The 21,214-nt window shown below is 44.5% G+C and overlaps 1 protein-coding gene and 1 long non-coding RNA gene across 7 annotated transcripts in view; one reads left to right on the top strand and one right to left on the bottom strand.

The window, feature by feature from the left end:
• The window catches only part of LOC123515438, a 2,591-nt gene extending 1,232 nt beyond the window's left edge, over positions 1 to 1,359 (bottom strand). The window contains exon 1 of one of the 3 annotated variants that reach the window (XR_006677875.1): positions 623 to 1,359. This is a non-coding gene — a long non-coding RNA (uncharacterized LOC123515438). Of the gene's footprint in view, positions 23 to 622 lie in introns of those variants that run through there. The other 2 variants (XR_006677876.1, XR_006677877.1) reach the window with 2 other exon arrangements.
• Positions 1 to 20,883, top strand: part of LOC123515436 (putative neural-cadherin 2) — a 185,140-nt gene extending 164,257 nt beyond the window's left edge. For 2 of the 4 annotated variants that reach the window (XM_045274001.1, XM_045274003.1), the window contains exons 5-30: positions 2,094 to 2,258; positions 4,045 to 4,182; positions 7,469 to 7,646; positions 7,773 to 8,006; positions 8,098 to 8,261; positions 8,516 to 8,671; positions 10,118 to 10,294; positions 10,768 to 10,956; positions 12,781 to 12,994; positions 13,114 to 13,322; positions 13,526 to 13,686; positions 13,905 to 14,067; positions 14,667 to 14,846; positions 14,997 to 15,292; positions 15,623 to 16,004; positions 16,270 to 16,554; positions 16,747 to 16,847; positions 17,027 to 17,188; positions 17,267 to 17,458; positions 17,719 to 17,897; positions 18,004 to 18,193; positions 18,312 to 18,421; positions 18,588 to 18,716; positions 18,899 to 19,105; positions 19,694 to 19,921; positions 20,216 to 20,883. In XM_045274001.1, coding sequence (XP_045129936.1) covers positions 2,094 to 2,258; positions 4,045 to 4,182; positions 7,469 to 7,646; positions 7,773 to 8,006; positions 8,098 to 8,261; positions 8,516 to 8,671; positions 10,118 to 10,294; positions 10,768 to 10,956; positions 12,781 to 12,994; positions 13,114 to 13,322; positions 13,526 to 13,686; positions 13,905 to 14,067; positions 14,667 to 14,846; positions 14,997 to 15,292; positions 15,623 to 16,004; positions 16,270 to 16,554; positions 16,747 to 16,847; positions 17,027 to 17,188; positions 17,267 to 17,458; positions 17,719 to 17,897; positions 18,004 to 18,193; positions 18,312 to 18,421; positions 18,588 to 18,716; positions 18,899 to 19,105; positions 19,694 to 19,921; positions 20,216 to 20,289 — 4,863 coding nt within the window. In that variant the 3' untranslated portion in view covers positions 20,290 to 20,883. Of the gene's footprint in view, positions 1 to 2,093; positions 2,259 to 4,044; positions 4,183 to 7,468; positions 7,647 to 7,772; positions 8,007 to 8,097; positions 8,262 to 8,515; positions 8,672 to 10,117; positions 10,295 to 10,767; positions 10,957 to 12,780; positions 12,995 to 13,113; positions 13,323 to 13,525; positions 13,687 to 13,901; positions 14,068 to 14,666; positions 14,847 to 14,996; positions 15,293 to 15,622; positions 16,005 to 16,269; positions 16,555 to 16,746; positions 16,848 to 17,026; positions 17,189 to 17,266; positions 17,459 to 17,718; positions 17,898 to 18,003; positions 18,194 to 18,311; positions 18,422 to 18,587; positions 18,717 to 18,898; positions 19,106 to 19,693; positions 19,922 to 20,215 lie in introns of all 4 variants that reach the window. The other 2 variants (XM_045274000.1, XM_045274002.1) reach the window with 1 other exon arrangement.
• Positions 20,884 to 21,214: the final 331 nt, after the last annotated feature.

Here is a 21,214-nt window from a genome sequence, read left to right as displayed (position 1 = left end):
AGGAGGTTAAATTGTATCTTATCTACGGCGCTAAATTCAGACTGACACCATAAAGATTAAAGGAAGAAAAGAACATATTTATTTTTTTTCAGATAACTTTTGATATTGGCAGTATAGACCTGTTCACCAAACAATTACACCATCACTTATCTATCACAACATCTCAATGCTAAGAGACACATGATTCACTTCCTTCACTTGCACATCCGGCTCCCTTCACCACCAGCCAACTCTGGTGTTCCACGCATCACATATTCACAATCAGAATATTCTCTTCTTGATCTACTTGTCGTGCACAAAGAAGAAAGCTGCACAGTGTAAACCAATTATTTCAGGCAGAGCTTTGATATATTGGTAGCTGCAGCAGGCTGACGTGTTGGTGCGATGATTCTTAATCAGAACATACTGGTTGTTTTGGTGAAGGAGTTACAATACATATATGAAAATCAAATATTAAAAGCTTAAAATGTGTTTATTAGTCTTCACGCAAGCTCACACACAAGAAAAGAAAAAATGGAAATTCATATGATTCTAGAAGCACACACACAAATATTTTGTTGTAGCATTCTGCTGAAAGTGCAGGGAATTCTGAGAGGAAGAACAAAATCGTGTTAATCCTTACAAAGGTTGGCGGAGGTTACCAACTTGATCTGCCGGCGTGTCTGGCTCCCCTCTGGCTGAGCATACGCGTTAAGCTCAACACGCCGAGTTGCTGCCACCGCACCCCTGTTGGCTATAATTGCTCAGCATTCCGACCTGCCATACACGCAGAAGGGGGTGGTAATAGGACGAGGCCACTTTGCTAAGTCGCGTAAAACGTAATGAGGCTGCGTGGGTCTTGGTACGAGATACATAATTATTTTTGTTGCTGCTGGACTGCGAAGGGGAGTGTCCAAGTACCGTGTTACTAAATGCAAGGAGGAGAGACATTAACTGAGACGACTTTTAGATACCGTATATATCTCCAACACTTACTCACCATCACCATGGAGGAGGAGGAGGAGTAGTGAAGGTAAACGTTCAGAAATGTAAGAATAAAACACGATTGGAATTCACTTATGTCAGAAATTCTTGTGTTTTCATTGTAATCAAATATGAGAATGAAAGAAAAAATAATAGCTTTGTCTGTTATTAATAGTGAGCACTTAGCACCTCTCTCTGGAGCGTGAAGCCACTCATCTTTACCAGCACAACACAACGCAGCCAGGTGAGGAAGGGAAGCCGGAACACTGCATGACTCTAGTTGCCTCTCGCTTCCTCCATTTGGATAATTTCCACACCTCCCCACATCCACACGTCAGCAGGACTGTGACTGTTTGGAATAACAAGGCTGTTGGTTCCCCCGAAGCCTCCCTTCTGCTGCTTTCCGCCCTTGTCTCACTCAGGAAGGAAAGGAGGGACGTCCTTGAAGCCCCAAAAGAGATACTCAGCTCACTGGTTTTATTGCCTTTGAAAAGTGTCCTGTTGCCTCACACATGAGAATTTAAATGGATTTGTTTTCGGTACATTAAAGTTTTGAATGCAACAAGCTTTAGAGGTTATTGTTAATATCTCTCTCTCTCTCTCTCTCTCTCTCTCTCTCTCTCTCTCTCTCTCTCTCTCTCTCTCTCTCTTTCTCTTTCTCTGTATATGGACCCTAAGAACATTACTTGCCTTAATAGCTGTTGTGTAATAACATTTGAACAGAAAAGTATAGAGTAAAATGACTTAACAGGAACTCGTTGGCAATGTATTCAGTGTGTCGGAATGAAATGATTGTCTTGCCACGTTTCTGGTGCTGCGCTCAACACTGATGGACTCACTTCATGGCAGCGAGACAACGGGGTCATGTGGCGCCCTTACAGCAATAGTGGACCAGACGAAGCACTGGATGTGTGTTGAGAATCGTGAACCAGTAATTAATCACAGACTCAGTGGCCACGAAAATCTCTGAAAATCGAAACTAAAAATCCTCTTAGCGTGTATACCAGCCGTTCTTGCCTCTTGATATGCATGAAGCTTAGTCTTTTAGCTCGAGGAGGCATAAAATATTGGCAGAATCTCATACAGTGGTCAAGATTCACTGCCATACGTCTTGCTTCCCGTGTATTCAGTACGAGCTGGTGGTGGAGGCGCTTGCTGGTGAGGCGAGAGGTGAGGCTCGAGTCGTGGTGAATGTAGACGACCAAAACGACCACGCCCCGGTATTCCTGAGGGCGCTGCACGAGACCCAGATCACGGAGGAGGACAACAGACACCTGCCCAAAGTTATCCTGAAGGTAAGGACTCGTCTTGGCCTGACACGCTTATAAAGGATGTATTTGTTTATTATTCAGATATTCTTTTCCTCGAATTAATGATCAGTCTCGTTATTTTGTGTTTTATTGTAGTTAAGTTACCAGTGTTATAAAATAGTGTTTTTTAAAGGTTGTTCCTCATCGTTATGTATTCTTAGTAATTGATGTTCATAGTTTTTATTTAAGAGTGTGTCTGTTGCATTATGTAAGTTCCAGTGGCCTTTGAGTAGTCTGGGATTGTAGGTTAGAGAGAAACTTGACTATTACTCTACTTACTACACCTATACGTATATTGTAATTCCTCTCCAACAGCGGAGTGCACTTTCACTTTCTCTACGACAGACATGCTTCTTCAGCGGTCAACTTTAGTACTGCAGCACCCTCCTCTTTTAACAGCCACTCCCTCTGTCTTACACTCGCACAGTATTGGCAATCCTGCGCCACATTTTTAGTAACGAATGGTGCTCTAATGGTAAGGAAGCAAACTAAACAAGGGGGTGAAATATTGAAAACTCAAACTTCCAACTACAATATCTTCTTTTACGTGTCAGGTTCAGAGATAGTTATGTAGTAATGAGTGACTCCCTTGGCCCTCGATCAGTGGTAGAAAAAAGGCGAACACATGGCGCCCAAACGACCAATTAATAAAGCACTCAGCCACGTCAGGAGCAGAGTGTGGCGCGAGTTCGGTCCCCTGTGGTTGATGGGAGAATTAACCGATTGATGCAGTGGGGGAAAAGGGAAGGAAAAACTGTTAACCGAAAATATTTGCTAATTCCCCTCTAAAAAAAATTGATCTGGTCATTAGAAGAGCTTTCAGGGTTCACGTGGCTTAATGAGTCTAGATTACAAGGTCTTTTAAGAAACCAGTGAAGAGTATAGGAAGTCTGGTCTGGTGACGCGGGTTATAAGAGAACACAAGGATTTTACTCTAAAGAAGTTGATCCGGTCATCAGAAGAGCTTTCAGGGTTCACGTTGGCTTAATGGATCTAGTTTCAAGGTCTTTAAATAAACCAGAGTAAGAAGTCTGGTCTGGTGACTCGGGTTATAGAGAACGTTAAGCAAGCTGTGTGTGTGTGTGTGTGTGTGTGTGTGTGTGTGTGTGTGTGTGTGTGTGTGTGTGTGTGTGTGTGTGTGTGTGTGTGTGTAACGTAACGTTCACTTATTACGAATGTACGAGTAAGAAATATTTGCTAGATGAAAGATAAATACATGTAAAGGTGTTTCCATGTAAGTAGACAAACAGATAGATGGAAACAAGCTCTGTTCTGGGTATTTTGTGCTGCCTGTGCAGGCCTGCGAGTGCTGGCTGGTGGCCGGTAGCGGATGCAAGGTGGAGAGGATGTGAGCAGACAGGTGTTTGGGCGAGTAGGTAGTTGGTGGAAGAGAGCAGGAAAAAGAGGAATAAAAATCTGCATCATTGTAAGAGAAAAGAATGTGTGTATTTGAATATAAATACCACAGGCACTCTATCCGATTCAGACTGCGTGTAGACGGTCTGTCACTCGATCCATGAATAATTGCACTTAAATAGCCATTACGCATCACTCAGCGCAGATCCAAGGCGAAACTATCGATTACTACTCAACCAGCAGGTGGCGTTACATGGCAGGGCTGTTCACTTCTCCGATGACGTCACGAGTAAAAGAAAGAAAATGTTTGATGATGGTAGTTTATGTCACTAACGTCCTTAACCTCGCTGACTGCTGTATTAGGCCCCACTGTAAACACACACACACATTTTCACGCTTCTCCTTCCTCTCCCAGCAAGTGACGGCGGTGGACAGGGACGCAGGTCGGTTTGGCAGGTTGGCCTACACCATCTCCGGGGATGGCATGTTCACCAACGGGTCGCGGCCCTGCTTCTCCGTGGACGCCGCCTCGGGCACCGTGCTGCTCCTCAGGGTGAGTGTGTGTGTAATTCACTATTTGATCTGCTGCAGTCTCTGACGAGACAGCCAGACGTTACCCTACGGAACGAGCTCAGAGCTCATTATTTCCGATCTTCGGATAGGCCTGAGACCAGGCACACACCACACACCGGGACAACAAGGTCACAACTCCTCGATTTACATCCCGTACCTACTCACTGCTAGGTGAACAGGGGCTACACGTGAAAGGAGACACACCCAAATATCTCCACCCGGCCGGGGAATCGAACCCCGGTGTGTGTGTGTGTGTGTGTGTGTGTGTGTGTGTGTGTGTGTGTGTGTGTGTGTGTGTGTGTGTGTGTGTGTGTGTGTGTGTAAGGGAAGGGAAGGGAAGGGAAAAGAAGGAAAGGAAAGGAAAGGAAAGGAAAGGAAAGGAAAGGAAAGGAAAGGAAAAGAAAAGAAAGAAAAGAAAGGGAAGGGAAGGGAAGGGAAGGGTCTCTCTCTCTCTCTCTCTCTCTCTCTCTCTCTCTCTCTCTCTCTCTCTCTCTCTCTCTCTCTCTCTCTCTCTCTCTCTCTCTCTCTCTCTCTCTCTCTCTCTCTCTCTCTCTCTCTCTCTCTCTCTCTCTCTCTCTCTCTATTTAGAAATAGCCACTCAATAATATCGTATACATAAACAAGCTGACAATAGCGCCGCTCATGAATGAATAAAAGTATTGCAATCACGCCATGCAGGTAACGCAATTAATACTTCCGCTGAAAAGCAACGGAATATATTAAGGGGGTTGTGACAGGCTTTACTCGGGAATGATGTAACAACGATCAGGATTTTATTTCTTTTTTTATTTTTACTGTTGCGTTGGTTTTATTGCGCTCGTACATTACTATCATGGAAAAGGTGACGCTGGTTCTTCATGTGAATATTTACTAAGTCATTTTTCCTTTACCGTGTGGAAGAAGTTGATGAGCAAGGAAAAAAAAACTTCATTACTCGTCCAGCAAAAGTTGTGGGGAAAAGATTCAATCAGCAGACCAATTTTGATCCGGTTTGTGGTGACGTCCCCTCTGAAGTTGCGCAAATCGTGGTAAGAGGTAGGGTTTTTAAAGTTTTACCATAAAAATATGAATCATGTTAAATATAAACTATCTGTGGAGGTTACGGAAATTATACAGCTGCATTTCCTCCTCGGCGAACTAATCAAGTCTAAAATAAATAGTGGTGTGAAAGACTGAATCTAAGAGCCAAGGAAAGGCGAGATTATAATTAGAGAGTTCCACATTTTCTATATTTAATAGGGCAATATATAGATAGCGTTTTAATTAACTAAGAAGCACTGGTTAACTTCTGGGTATGGATAAACATTACAAAAAAATATATTGCAGTAAAGATTATGATTTCCAAAAAATATGTAAGAATTATAGTGGTGTGCTTTGTGATTACGTAAAATATATATCGGTAAATATTATGTTTTGTAAATAGACTGGAGTTATAATTATCTGCAAATTGATATAGTATAGCTGAGGATTAGTGGCGATCTTCATAAGAGTGGAGTCAGTAAGGCATAACGTCATCAGCAGCGAGTCATTATCGAAATGGATCCTCTTATTAGTGGCTTCCCTCGAGGCTCCGTCCTTGACCCGGCAAATTATATCGACGCGCAAGTAAATACGTAACTTTATTCCTAACTTGGCTGAAGACACCAAATTTGGACTCTCTCTCTCTCTCTCTCTCTCTCTCTCTCTCTCTCTCTCTGTTGCTCGCTCGCTTTCGCTGGTCCACTATTGCATTAGTACCAACGAGGGGTGCAACTCGCCTCTGTCAACAATAAACACCGCTCCCCCAATACCTGGACAGAAAAGGTGTAAAATTATTATTGGTAGTGGTGGTGGTGGTGGTGGTGGCGGTGGTGGTGGTGGTGGTGGTGGTTCTGGTGTGTGTGTGTTTCTATTACTGCTACTGCTACTGCTACTGCTACTGCTACTGCTACTGCTACTGCTACTACTACTACTACTACTACTACTACTACTACTACTACTACTACTACTACTACTACTACTACTACTAGGTAACGCCAACACAGCTTCTATTTTTAAAACTATCTAAAAACACACAAATAAACACCAACTTAACACCAAAACTAAACGTAGCGTAACGATAAACCAGAAAAAAGAAAAAGAAAATGCATATTAACACCAAGAAAGAGAGAGAGAGAGAGAGAGAGAGAGAGAGAGAGAGAGAGAGAGAGAGAGAGGAAAAAAGAGTAATTTGACACTCTAATACTCACCTCGCCGATAAAACCGTGAAGGGAAAGTATCGTAAAAAAAACTATGCCTAAGATGAATGCTGCTTCTCGCCCCTTCAAAGAGTCGGGCCACCAGGCTCACTAACACCACCTCAAACAGAGATGCGCCTCGCTGCTCCAAGAGTTAACGACCTCACTTGAAACCATCACACGCTATTCCAGAAGCATTACGTCCCTCACTGCTCCATCTCTCTCTCTCTCTCTCTCTCTCTCTCTCTCTCTCTCTCTCTCTCTCTCTCTCTCTCTCTCTCTCTCTCTCTCTCTCTCTCTCTCTCTCTCTCTCTCTCTCTCTCTCTCTCTCTCTCTCTCTCTCTCTCTCTCTCTCTCTCTCTCATCCGAAGAGAAATAGCTGTAATTTGCATATTCTCAATGGCTCTTGTTTTCAACCCAATCAGTGGCGACCGCCGTCTTTCATTCTGCCGTACCGTCGCGCAGTGTTCGGGGAAAGAGCTTCAGGAGATTAAAGACAAATAAACACCTTGGGGAAAAAAATGTTGATGAAATGGAATACTTTTATTGCAATGATAAGAAAAGGTAAATAGACACATTTGAGAAGAAATGTTAGTGGATTTTACTAAGATGATGATAGCTATACATAACTGAGACTTTTCATTGTCAGATATATGTGTTCCTGTGAGCTATATTTTTCAGTTTCCGTATTTGATCTGTTATTTTCCTCTGGTTTGCTTTAGTATTTGTGTATACCCTTTTTCAAGTTAATTGAGTTGGTGACTCGGCTGTAATCCTTCGGTCTCCTGAATTCTTCCTTTCTGTGTATTCTCCGCTTATCTATCCTCACCATAACACAAATGTCTATTGAGTTCCATGATTAATTTCCCTCACTTGCGGTCAGTCTTTCCTCACGTCAGCCCTGTCCACACTAGCAGCTGGCGTGCGTTTTTGCTGTTTATCGGCTGTCACTGTTTTGTTGTTAATTGGTTGTTGGTCCCACTTTGGTCTGGTGTCCTGTAGGCGTGTTGTTGTTTACCATCCTCACCTACACCTGCCTCTCCCCCGCAGCCCCTGGACCGCGACCCTCCCCATGGCCGGCCTCAGTGGCGCCTGCGGGTGACGGCCACGGACGGAGAGCTTGAGGCGCACACCGACATCCGTGTTAACCTCAAGGACGCCAACGACAACGCGCCCTTCTTCCCTTCCCGCACCACCACCGCCACCGTCTCCGAGGACACGCCCCTCGGTAACCTGGACGCTGACCACTCATGCCTCGTGGACCAAACAATCATGAGTTTGTCACTGCCTATTCCACCGATCTTTATTACTGAAGAGAATATCAATGCTCTATATTGATAACGGTGCTCTGCAGGGTCGTCGGTGACGCGCGTGGTGGCCACGGACCACGACGACCCCCAGGAGGGAGACAACGCCAAGGTGACCTTCTCGCTGGAGAAGAACGCGATCGACGAGTCGAGCGGCCGTCCCATCTTCGCGATCGACAGCGAGCTGGGCGTCATCACCACGGCGCTGTGCTGCCTCGACCGGGAGAAGACCCAGCGCTACGTCATCCAGGTGGTGGCGACCGACGGCGGCGGCCTCAAGGGTGAGTGTGAGGGAAACACGCCGGTGTCACTCTTCTTTTCTCCCTTTCCCTCCTCGCTGCTCACCTCCTACCCCCCTCACGCCTCTCCCAGGCACGGGAACGGTGGTGGTGGACGTGGACGACGTGAACGACGTGCCTCCGAGGTTCTCACGGCCCGAGTGGACGCTGGACGTGTCTGAGAGCCTTGACCCCGACAACGTGCTGGCCACACTCACCGTCGTGGACCAGGACGTTACCAATGACTTCGCCTATAGGGTCAGTAAAGCTGCATAGGAACGCTCTATATTTTCCTTTCATTATGGACTGCATTCATAACTCTCCCTCATACAGTCTCGTATCGTGTGGTAAATCAGCGTACCTTTGCCACACTCGCCTCACATTTTATCATCACTGCTGCCAGTCATGATTAATAACTTTAACTAAGAGACGCCATGAAGCTTAACAGCGTCCACAGTGAAACGCACACCTCTAATTTGTAGCTGTACGTATTTCTCTGTTTCCTGTTGCAGGTGGTGCCGGGCAGCGGGCGGGGCTGGCAAATGTTCCACGTGGAGGGCGCGCCAGGAGCGTTGCCGGGTGGAAATCTTCGGTCAGTGGAGCTGCTGGACTACGAGGATGCCGACCACCGGGAGGGCTTCCACTTCAGGGTTCAGGTGACGGACCTGGTAAGTACACGAACACACACACATTGCTCTCTTCTCCACTGACGCAATTGCTGTGGTCCTTTTAATATATATATATATATATATATATATATATATATATATATATATATATATATATATATATATATATATATATATTTTTTTTTTTTTTTTTTTTTTTTTATTTATTTTTTTTTTTTGCTATATCTACTTTATAATGTGCTATTTCTTTAGGTTAGTGAGATTAAAGTTACTCTTATAGTGATGTAGGACGAACATGACATTTATTTAGGAAACTAAAAGATTCTAGATATTTTTTCGGCCCGTGCGCATCACGTTATGTGGGTTACTGTAAATAGATTCACATAAGAGGTGCAATGCATTAAACAATCGTACCTGATGGGACACATCACGGAGTTACGGACCAGGAACAAGTCTGGAAGCAATAAATAAAAAAAACTAGCGTTTCAGGATTTGTTTCACATTTGTGCTTCATATTGGTTCCCGCGCCCGGTTCCTGCCTCACCTGTGACGAGATATGTATTTCAATAATATTTTTGGTTTACCCCCCAATCCATGTTTGCCCCCTCTCTCTCTCTCTCTCTCTCTCTCTCTCTCTCTCTCTCTCTCTCTCTCTCTCTCTCTCTCTCTCTCTCTCTCTCTCTCTCTCTCTCTCTCTCTCTCTCTCTCTCTCTCTCTCTCTCTCTCTCTCTCTCTCTCTCTCTCTCATTGATTTTTAGAGTTCTACGTTTCACATTGACTTATAATTGTCTTTTTTACATTTATTATTTTTATCTTCCATTATAATTTTTTTTTCTATTTCCGTGCATGTATATACGTAGTGTCGAGCCAAAGAATGTTATATATTATTTGATAACATAAAAAAAAAAAAAAAAAAACAAATATGGCTTTCAGACGCCTCAGGGACGTACAGCAGACCGGGAAATTGAACCCAGTGCCTCGCAAATAAGAAAGATATGAAGATATGAAAAATGAATCGGCTCTATTCTTGCTTTGTTGTGATGGTGGGGTAGGAATTCACAACCGCGGATCCTGTGTCCATTTATTAACGCCACGCCGACAGTACACAGGTGGCTCGTGCTCACTTCCATGACTTTTCTTTCAAATAGTTCAGTTAAGGAGACTCACCTTAAGAGCCGCACTCAAACCGAAGAAAGAAATAGTGACTACAAACCGAGCCTACATGATAGTACGCGACACCTTAACTCTGTCACTGCTATTCGATACATGTTTCTAATTGCTAAACTCTGAGACATGCTTGTTTTATAGCCACCTACAATCTTCAACCAACGTAAAAATTGGAAAATATATTCTTTTTAATCCTACACTTTCTTGTAGATGCTTATAAAGATTCCATGCATCACTTATGGTACTTTTATACTGACTCTTACTGATTCATATCGCAGTGAAACGGTTAATGAATTCATAGGCAGCGTATGTTCTCAGGGGGAGGAAGGATGGGGGCGGAAGGAACACGTGGCCGAAACCAAGGTGCGGCTAAGTCTGGTGGATGAGAACGACAATGATCCAGTGTTCAGTGAGGACGCCATCTATCTGACGCTGCCCGAGGACACCCCGCGGGGCTCCCTCCTGGCCTCCTTCATCGCCCTCGATCCTGACAACGTGAGTAAGAATGCTTGAATAGAAAGAGTGTATGTATGTATGGTGTTGTCAGAGAAAGAGAGAGAAAATAAGTAAGTAAATATAGAATGTACTTTACTTAACCCCTTCAATAATGGGACACATTTTTACCTTGAGATTTGTGTACGATTAAGACCATTTTATTGACATTGGGAAGGGTCTGTGGAGGTCAGAAAATTAATGGCCACAGTCTTCTCTTTTCTAATCCCCTATATGAGTATTAGGCTGCATAAAAGCATGAAATAGTAAGCAGAATGAATATGGAAATGCGTCATGGTACTGAAAGGGTTAAATTGAGTTCATGGTTTATTATATGTTATCGAAATGTAAATCTTGTTAAGAATACTTTTATCGAGATGCATATCAGTAATCATATGTAGAATTAACATTAAGAGTAAAGGTTATTAAATTCACAAACTATACCATTCGTGCAGCCCCTCTCTCTCCTTCCTCAGGGTGGAGAAAGCCGGGTCCGCTATCAGGTGGCCCCGGACAGCGATCCCGGCCACCAGTTTGCCGTAGACGAGACTGGGACTGTGCGTCTGGTGGGTAATCTGGACCGGGAGACCGCGGACACTCATAATGCCTTAGTGTGGGCGGTGGACGATGGGTCGCCGCCACGGACTGCCACTGCCACCCTCGCTGTGAGTGTACATGTTGACAAGTAAAAGTAGACCGGATGAACCATGCGATGATTATTGTAAGAATAGCTTTGTTCATTTACTTAGAGAAGAATTATGAGAGTTTGCAGCGACATATATATATATATATATATATATATATATATATATATATATATATATATATATATATATATATATATATATACACGTAGATCTGTTGTCGGCGGAATATTTTGATGTTAATGTTGCCCTTGTAAACTCAGTAAATTGTTAGGGTGCTCGGTGTTCCAATTCAGTGACACATGACAAAGGCAACACGCAACAATATTGAAAAACAGTACACAATTAACGATGGTTTTGAGTGTGTACTTTTTCGTTATAAATACTCGTGTGAGTTCATCGTGACAGTTGGAAAATGTTCGATCGGCGGGAGAACTTAATGTAAGAATTTAATTGAATGATATTTGACAACATTCAATTTGTTCCTCCATAAATTGAATTTGTTTAATCGATGGCAACAAACTAAAAGGATGATATTTGTGAACGATCTGAAGACCGGCTAAAACTCATTCTCGTAACACACACACACACACACACACACACACACACACACACACACACACACACACACACACACACACACACACACACACACACACACACACACACACACACACACACACACACACACACACACCTAAGAATTCGGATGATGGATGATAATAAGCAGTCAAAAGAAGTAGGTGTAAAATGTCGGGTTCTTTTTTCATTTCTTAGTTTTTTTTTTCTGTTATAACACCCTTTACTGAATATAACAACCAGCGCGCGCCGCAATATCATGAGGGAGCTTTGAGGTGAGGAGCTCAGTATAATATTGCCCTCACGGCCAATGAGCAACAGCCTCTGCAGACCTAGAGATGGAGCGAGGTGATATTAAGGAAGAGGAAATGAAGGAAAAGAAAATGATGAACGATGACTGAGAGAGAGAGAGAGAGAGAGAGAGAGAGAGAGAGAGAGAGAGTGTGTGTGTGTGTGTGTGTGTGTGTGTGTGTGTGTGTGTGTATGGTAACTGACCATATCAGGACAATTGTGGACAATAAACTCTCTTTACAACCTGTGACCCCGTACGGCGGCCTCATTCCCAACTGTGTTTATTCGTCATGACTGTCAGGAAGGGAAAGACTCGACCAACCTTGGAGGACGATTGCGCAGCAACGTTTTCTTCGCCGCTTGATTCTCCACCTTTGAACAGACTCGTCACGGTGTTTGGGGATGCTGAAAATAATAGCAGTGCGTTATAGAACAAGTGAAGCAAACAAACAAATAAAAATAGTACAAAGGTATTAAATAGAAATTAGATATCTGTGAAAAAGCTGCTATGTGATGTTTTAAGCAGCATAGGCAACCATTTTTCTTCTCAGAAGCAAAACTTGAAACAGTTCTATTTCTAACGTAGGTAAGACAAAAGAAATCTGCTTGGTATTTTTTAATATAGAATTGCATTTTCATATTTCGCGAAGGAGGAAGATGGATTACAAAGAGGAACGAACTGTTCCTTTGTTTGCGTAGGAAAAGGAGTAAAACATAAAAGAAGTGATTTACTTTGCATTTGGAGGATAAAACAAAATTGGTTCGAGAATGACTTACAAATCTCGTGTATCGAGACTGCCAATGTGGGGCAATATCAGTGAAAATTGCAACAATGCATGAAATAAACATTACAGCGCGGTGGAGTGGGAGAGTTGGTGCGGTCACTTGTATGAGGAAAGAGTTCGGAAAATGTGCCCTGAGTTTAATGTAAATGGTGCTTTCTTAGTTTTATCAGTGAGCCCCAATACTCAACAGATCAACGTGACAGACGTGAACGACAACCCGCCGTTCCTGTCTGAACCTCGCGAGGTGCAGGTGATGGAGAACAGCCAGGCACAGCTGGTGGCGCGGGTCAAGCTGGGTGACCCCGACGACTGGCGGCAGGGTCACGGGCCGCCCTTCACCATCTCCCTGGACCCCCGCGCGCCGCCCCACGTCACCGACAGCATCAGAGTCACGCTGGACAGGAGTGAGTCGCGCCAACACTCTGTACACTTGGCTACACTTGTTTTCAGTGGAGCTGCACCTCCGCCTCCGAAGGGAGCGAGACTTGCCTCTCTGGCTGACGCCTTCCTGTGTTTGATGCAGGAGGGGACGACGGCCGGGGCGTGGGCGTGGTGTGGACGCGGGCAGCTCTGGACCGAGAGGAGCGTCCCGCCCTGCTAGTGCCCCTGGTGGTGGGCGACGCCGGGTGGCCGTCCCTCACCGCCACCGTCACCCTCACCCTGCACGTGGCCGACGTCAACGACAACCCTATGGCGCCCGCCGCCAAGACCGTCACCGTGCACACCATGCAGGTCTGCCTCGCGCTGTGTTCAGTGTGTGTGGTTCCTAAGTAACACCTCTCTCTTTTCCCTATCTCCCTCTCCCCCCGCACTCTTTCCGTCTTTTCCCCCATCTCTCTCTCTCTCTCTCTCTCTCTCTCTCTCTCTCTCTCTCTCTCTCTCTCTCTCTCTCTCTCTCTCTCTCTCTCCAGCGTGTATCTCCGTCACTTTCTCAGCGGCAGGGAGCGGCAGTGCCCTTGGGGCGTGTCTACGTGCAGGATCCAGACGACTGGGACGCAGCGTCAAAAACCTACGCCTGGAGGGCCCCTCAGGCTGGCTTCTTCCTGGACACTTCCAGCGGCCACTTGTCCATGGCGCCCTCCACGCCAGACGGCCGGTAGGGATGCAAACTCTTGGTATTAGGACTATTACAACATTCATGACAAATTCATAGGGCTAAAACACTGGTAACTCTATCACTTATTTATGCTTTCAGAAACCACCAGTTTTGTAATCTTGTTTCTGTTTACATACACATACTCTGGTCTGCTGGGTTGACGGCGCGTTTCACTGTGCCTGGTAATTATTCTTGTAGATATTTTACCTTGCCAGCAGGTACCACCTTTCATTCGTGGTGAGTGACAGTAGCCAAGGACAGGATGATGTGGAAGCCAACGTGACGGTCCAAGTAAAATCACTCCAGCCAAGCGAGATAACCCACACCACGCCGCTCACACTGGCAGCAGACACTGACGCTGTTGTGAGACCAGATGCCAAGGTACGTACATTAGCTGCCTTGTGTCTGGTTGTTGCGAAGTGATCTGTAAAGAACGATGTATTCTCCAGTGGTGTATGTCTTATACACACACAGGCCTCCCGTCACCTCTCCATAGCTAGGTCGCGCCTCAAGATCAAGGTCATCGGTTCACAGACCTAGGTTTGGCAATGTTTTAAAATTTATGCACTTTGCACTAATACTGATAACATAGATAATGAATGTTCGTATGCATTTAGTGATCATTATCAAGTATTATGTAAATTATACTACAATAAGTTGAATGACAATTAAATTTTCTGATGGTTAACTAGGAAGTTGATTTAATCTTATGTTACACGTGATCGTTATTGTTATTATCATTTATTATTGATATTATTATTATTATTATTATTATTATTATTATTATTATTATTATTATTATTATTATTATTATTATTATTATTATTATTATTATTATTATATGATTATTTATTGATTTGTTTTTCCTTTTGGTACGTACATAAGATTTTAATCTCGTACGCTAGTGATCAGATATTTATGACTGTTTTAGTGGTGCGCTTCTTGCATGACTGTAAGGCTAAATGTTTCTCTACGTTCAGGGTGGGCCTTCAGTTCTGAGTCGCCTGGTGGGTGCAGCGCGCACGTGGGCTGGCGGAGGTGGAGTGGTGCAGGTGCTATCAGTGCAGCCTGTGGAGGGAAGGAATCCCGCAACACGCATTTGGCTATCTGCTGCTGGAATTGCCAACTTTGACTACATTTTACTATATCACAAAAATGAGGTAAAAGACGGCTTCCTTTCTTAGACAGCATGATAAGCGAGTGTTTGAGGCACTGCAACTAGGCTTCATTAGGCGAGCTGCCACTGTCAGGCACTTGCTTTAAGTTACAAGTGGTATGAAATTTTTCAAATTTTATGTTGTCCTCCACAGCTGAGTTCAACACTAGGAGTCAACGTGCAGGATGTGGGTGTGGTCCCCTGCCATGAACCCTCGGCCATCACGCCAGTCACTGTGGCGGAGGAGAGGTGTGTGGGTGGCTGCTGGGTTGGCCTTGCAGATGACTTCAGTGTGGTGGACGCTAATTCTTCTGCGGTGGTGGGGCCGCTGGTGGTGGTGCAGGGACCCTGTGGGTGCACAAGCTCCACCACACCTATCCGAGCCAGCATGTGCACCCCTGACACTTGCCTCAATGGTGGCAGGTGCCTCAGTACATCCTCAGGCACTAGGTAAGCACTTTATGCAAACAGAATCTGCACACCAATTGATGGAATTGGATTCTTCATAAAAATTGTCACAAGTTACTTGTCGGCTAACCTGTAGAGCACTATCTTTGCATAATATTACTAATGCTTAACCGTTCTCTCTCTCTCTCTCTCTCTCTCTCTCTCTCTCTCTCTCTCTCTCTCTCTCTCTCTCTCTCTCTCTCTCTCTCTCTCTCTCTCTCTCTCTCTCTCTCTCTCTCTCTCTCTCTCTCTCTCTCTCTCTCTCTCTCTCTCTCTCTCTCTCTCTCTCTCTCTCTCTCTCTCTCTCTCTCTCTCTCTCTCTCTCTCTCACAGGTGTATCTGCCCTCATGGCACCTTAGGCTCTCAATGTAAGGTGTTGTCCAGACACTTCCAAGGCACTGGAGGCAGGCATGATGGGAGTACTGGTCCTGCACAAGATGGGGCATGGGCGTGGGTGCCACCTATCCCACCCTGTGCTGAGGTGCATTTGAGCTTAGAAGTGTTGAGCACAGTGAGAGCAGCTGCACTGCTTTACTCTGGACCAGACCAGGACACCGAACCAGGCAGCCGTGACTTGTTGCTGCTGGAGCTGCGTGAGGGACAACCGGTGCTGCTGCTGGACCTGGGTGGCGGCCCCATCACCCTCACCCTCAACTCCTCCTCCTCCCTAGCTGACAACACGTGGCACAGGATAGACCTTATCTGGAAGCATGAGGTGAGGTGCTGTTGGTTCACAAGGCTAAGTAATACTCACACACACTCCCACACTTACATACAGTTGGTAAGTAAAATATAAGAAGTAGATAATGACACAATTACTGAAAGAGACAACCAATCATGAAAGTAGAAGGGAATACAAGCTAAAGGAAAAATTTAATATGTAGGCTTTTGTATAGATATGGAGACAGGACCACACAAGTGTACTTCAGGGAATTACAATTAGGAAATATGTACACACACTAAATTTTTCCTGTCCACAGATGGTGGAAATGATTGTGGACCTGTGTGTGGGTGATAGCTGGGATGAGCTGCCAATGCCTTCTCTCACTCAGAACCACACACTAACCCCCCTCCTTCCTGATGGCCACACATGTCACGGCACTACCAGGCTGCCGCATAATGCTCGTGTCCTCAACACCAGGGGGGTGCTTCAGGTGGGTGGGCTGGTGCATCCTTTGCCTCCCTTGATGGCAGAAGGGAATTCAGTGCTGCCCCATCCTCCACATTTTCAAGGTTGTATCAGAAATCTTAGAGTAAATGGAAAGGTGAGTCTCAGGTTATTTACTTACTATTAATGTGAGAGAATTCTTATCTAGAAAAGATAATGGCAATAAGAATTTGATATTTTATGTATTGTATATAGATGGGCTTGTTTTCAGAAATAATTCAGAAAGTGCCAATTTATAACTTATTTACCTTGTGCACCAATTCTTGTTGACTGTATTATGTTTCTGTAGCTGGTGGACCTGGGTGACAGAGTCCTCAGCAAGGCAAGTAGTCCAGGATGTCCTGCCACAGAATGCAGGGCTAACCTCCTCCAGTGTGGGGTCCATGGCAGGTCAGTGTGATTCAGACATGTTATAGAGCCATAATGAGAATGAAATCCTAAATAAAAAATGACTTTAACAATGACACTGGACATCCTGTATGTTTGTGTAATAGCTAGATTTGTTATGCCTGCCACCAACTACACAGACAAGGTGTATATGTATTCATGATTCTCTTCATATGCTGCAGGTGCCAAGGATCACCTAGTTCACTGCAGTGTGAGTGCCATCCAGGATGGAGCGGCCCAGGCTGTGACTTGCCAACCATACCAGCCACCTTCTTCCCCAACAGTTATGTCAAGGTGGCTCTGTCCTTCTCACCACTGGCCTACACCACCTCCATCTCCCTCAGGTAGGAGTGAACACCTTCACAGAGCTTGTTGTCAGAGTTGCAGGCATTGGCCACACTGTTAACACATCCTGCCGGCAGGTTCCGCACCCTGAAGAGTAGGGGTGAGCTGGTGGTGCTATCCTCACAGCATGGGCGGGACAGCTGGTCTGTACAGCTAGTAGGAGGGCACCTGTGTGCAGTGCTGCACCTACAATCCAAAACCACCACCACTCTGTGCCTCTCACGAGTCTCCCTCGCTGATGGTCACTGGCACTCCCTCACTGCCACCAGGTAGGATAGATGGCTTGATACTGAGTTGTAGACTAGATTTTCAAGGAAAAATTTATATGCAGAACAATTTTAGAGCACTAAATGTATACTTTTGTTACCGGGAGATATTTTGACAAAGCATCTATGCACTATATGTATTGTCATGACTGGAGGTCATCATACATCTTATTGCATTTACGGTCATTAGGTAATACTGTATATTTATTTACATAGTATGAACTTAGGGGTCTTTTATTTCAAATGATGGTCCACTGCATAAGGTATGGCTCGTCAACTTTCCTGGAAGTGGACGACGGGGACGGTGACCTGTACAATGCCTCGCTGGTGCTGAAGGGAGAGCACCTGCTGGATGTGGACAAGCAGGAAGGCATCCGTGTGGGTGGATCTCCATACTATCAAGAAAAAGGAGTCCTTAAAATCCACAATGACTACTTTGATGGTAATCTTTTTTCTGGAACAGAAGTTGAATTTTAGTTTGTTCTTTGCTTAATTTACAAGCGGTTGTTCAGGCAAACATGCTGAAAGATCAATTTTCCATTGGTCAGGCTGCATTGATGACCTGCGCATCTCAGGTCTTAGTGCACCACTTCCTCCAGCTGTCAACAGCACACCCTGGGGCCAGGCAAGCGTCTTCAAGGGTGTAGAGCAAGGCTGCATTGCACCATCAGCATGCACCAATGTGTCCTGCAGACCACCACTCTCTTGCATTGATACCTGGAGGTCCTACCAGTGTGGGTCAGTGCCTTATACTCATTATTATGTCCTATTGTCACATCTTTCTTTCTTGAGCACGTAGTGTATTGTTAATGCAGTTAATTTCTAAAAAGTGAAAATGATGTGATTACTGCTGCAGTTGTGGTGAGGGCCGTGTGCTGAGCCGGAGTCGTGTGACATGTGAGGATGAGGATGAGTGTGCATGGCAGCCATGTCTTAGTGGAGGTTCCTGCTTCAACACTCAGCCAGGTGAGTCTCAGGCTTCATGTGGTGAAGAGAGCAGCAGCCATGCACTTAAGATATTCATATACTATTTGAAATTTTATGTGTTATGTAAATTCCTCTATTTGATTATTATCTATACACTTATGCTTTGGTGAATCTGAATATTAATTAATTGATAACAAATGTCCAGGCTACGTGTGCTCCTGTCCAGCGGGGTTCAGTGGACAACACTGCCAGCTGCCTGAGGTGGGCCAGACCTCCCTCAAGTTGCCCATGGGTGTCCTGGTCACCATTGTTGTTTGGTGTATCTTCCTCATCTGTGAGTACCTCATTTATTAAGAGGACACCAAGATTACCTACAGTCTACAGATTATAAATATGTATAGGTCTGCTAGATCTAGAGGATGCCTAGTAATAATCATGTGGTATCTTTATCTCATGTCTCTCTTAAATCATTGATTCAATAGTAATGCCTTATATGATTGATTCCCTTGTTGGCAGTACTGGTGTGTGCATTCCTGCTCCATCAACACCACCGTCGTGCTGCTCTGCGCAGGGGGATGGCTGATGCCAAGGATAATGCCATGGACTGTAAGGGCCACGTGGCACCACCATGCAGCCACACACCCAACTTACTGGAGATGCAGCTGCTGAAGCCACCCAGGGCAAATGGCCAGCCTGCCTGGACCAGGAACCCCAACATTGCAGGTTGTAACTCATCAAATACTCTAAAAACCAAGCTTTTTCTTCTTTCTGTTTGTCATCTCTGCTTCAGTGGTGTTTGAATCCTCTCAAGGTTGTTATGATGTGTGTGATATTGGGATACCTTATATGGTAAGTGTGCTAACTGTAAGAAGGTGTAAGATGACTATGGGAGAAGAGAAAGTGGAAGAGGTTAGTGGGTTTCACTATCTGCATGAGCATAGTGCTAAGTAAACATGGTGAAATAGAGAGACAAAAGCGAGGGCAGTGAAAAGTAGGCAGGTCATAGGATTACTTATAAGAGTCATGGAAGGAATGCCTCCTGCTGCAGCGACATCCTTTGGAGGGGATGAGGCACCAGAGTGATATGTGGATACATATAAAGAAGGTATCATAAATACAATAGCGACTGGAAACTGAAGCATACCTTTGTTGTCTTTCCTATAGTGAAATCACCTTATAGTTGAGTTTTATTACTGACAATAGACAATTGAATATTCCTTTAAGTATTTAATCCTTTATTTGATTCATTATCTTGCATCTTGATTACAAGAAGGAACAACAGTGTCTGAGTGAGTCTCCCTCTTGGCACAGATGTAGATGTGCTGCAAGTGGATGCTGTGACTCCAGAGAGCAGTGGAGAGGAGCTGGATGGGGACAGGAGGCAAGTCTCCCCGCCACCATCACGGGGCAGCAGTTACCAGGGCATGTCAAGCAGGAGGACGAGTAAGGGAGGACCTGGCAGCACTCCCCCTGCAGGAGATGATCTGAGAAATTATGCTTATGAAGGTGATGGCTCTTCCCCAGGGTCACTATCTTCCTGTAAGTGTAATGTGCAAAGAAGTAGTTTGTTTAATTTACTAGGAAGCACATAAAAAATTGTGAGGATATTGATATTTCAATTTGGTGCAGGTTTTTTTCTTTTCAGCGTTATTTTTTGTATGTATCCATAAATGCATTAAGAAATTAGATGACAAAATGTTGTTTTCAATGGGCTGCAGAGTACTGCCTCCAAAGAGACCAGCACCCACATGTAAGGTTCCTACTGTTCTCACCTCCCCTCACCACATCTTATCATTTACGTTAGTGCTAGTTCATCTTTTCTGACTTCTCCAGGTCTAGAGAACTGCAGTGGGAGTGCAAAATTTCTTGGAGGTTTCCGGGAAGTTGCTCACATGGTGGAGTCCTGACACGTGGGGACCCCCTCCTGTGGGGGATCCTTGGATGTGGTGTCTGACAGGACTTCTGTTACGGCACCACACAGCCCACCCATTGCCACCATCATGCATTGCTCTCACCTGTCCCTCAGTGCAGAAACCCGCTCGATGACCCCGTCCTTGTGCTATTCAAAAACAGAGGTGGAATAATGTGTGTAGTTATCATCCTTTCATTTCTGAAAGGGACTGGAAAGACATTTGTGTGATGAAAGGTGGCATAAGTGTTTAGAACACCACTGACCTGGTGTTCACCAACATAACTTTGCTGACCACTGACCAGTAAAACAGTGTAATGTCATTTATATTTTTGTGAAACAAAACACGTGTATAAAGTCTGAAAAACAAACATGTAATTTGTTTGTACATGTGAAGATTATTAAAATGTGCATATGTATATTTATATTACCAGGTCTAAGGATTCTTTTCATATCAACTTCAGATTTTACATGATTTATAACCTCATGATGAGGGCCTTTCATGCTGCATCTTCCTAGCTCTTAGATGCATTTTCCATTTTTCTAAGTCATTTGTGAAAATTATAAATATATGTATATACAATGTTGTTAAGATGTGTATCAATCTTATCTGACCTTGTGAATTAACTGTTAAGTTTTTTCCACCTTTATTTGTGCTTGTTGCTCTTTCCTTTTTATTGATTTTTGCAGTCCTTAGTTGAAAACACATTCTTTGTTTCAGCTATTTCCACCAATACATTTGTGATGAAAACAAGAGTCAGCATGAAAGCCTCTCCATACCAGCAGAAGCCTCTCTAAGGTTGCATTTGTGCATTCTCATAGAAACAGCAGGAGTCAGCAAACAGCAGATTTCAGAGCAATGCATCCCACAGAGGTATGGTGCCTTCCCACCAGTGTGTGGCAGTTCTAGTCCTACTATCATA

The sequence above is a fragment of the Portunus trituberculatus genome, chromosome 39 (assembly GCF_017591435.1).
Source record: "Portunus trituberculatus isolate SZX2019 chromosome 39, ASM1759143v1, whole genome shotgun sequence".
NCBI lineage: Eukaryota > Metazoa > Arthropoda > Malacostraca > Decapoda > Portunidae > Portunus > Portunus trituberculatus.
Note: the sequence above shows the minus strand (reverse complement) of the source record. Positions and strands in the feature narration are given on the sequence as shown.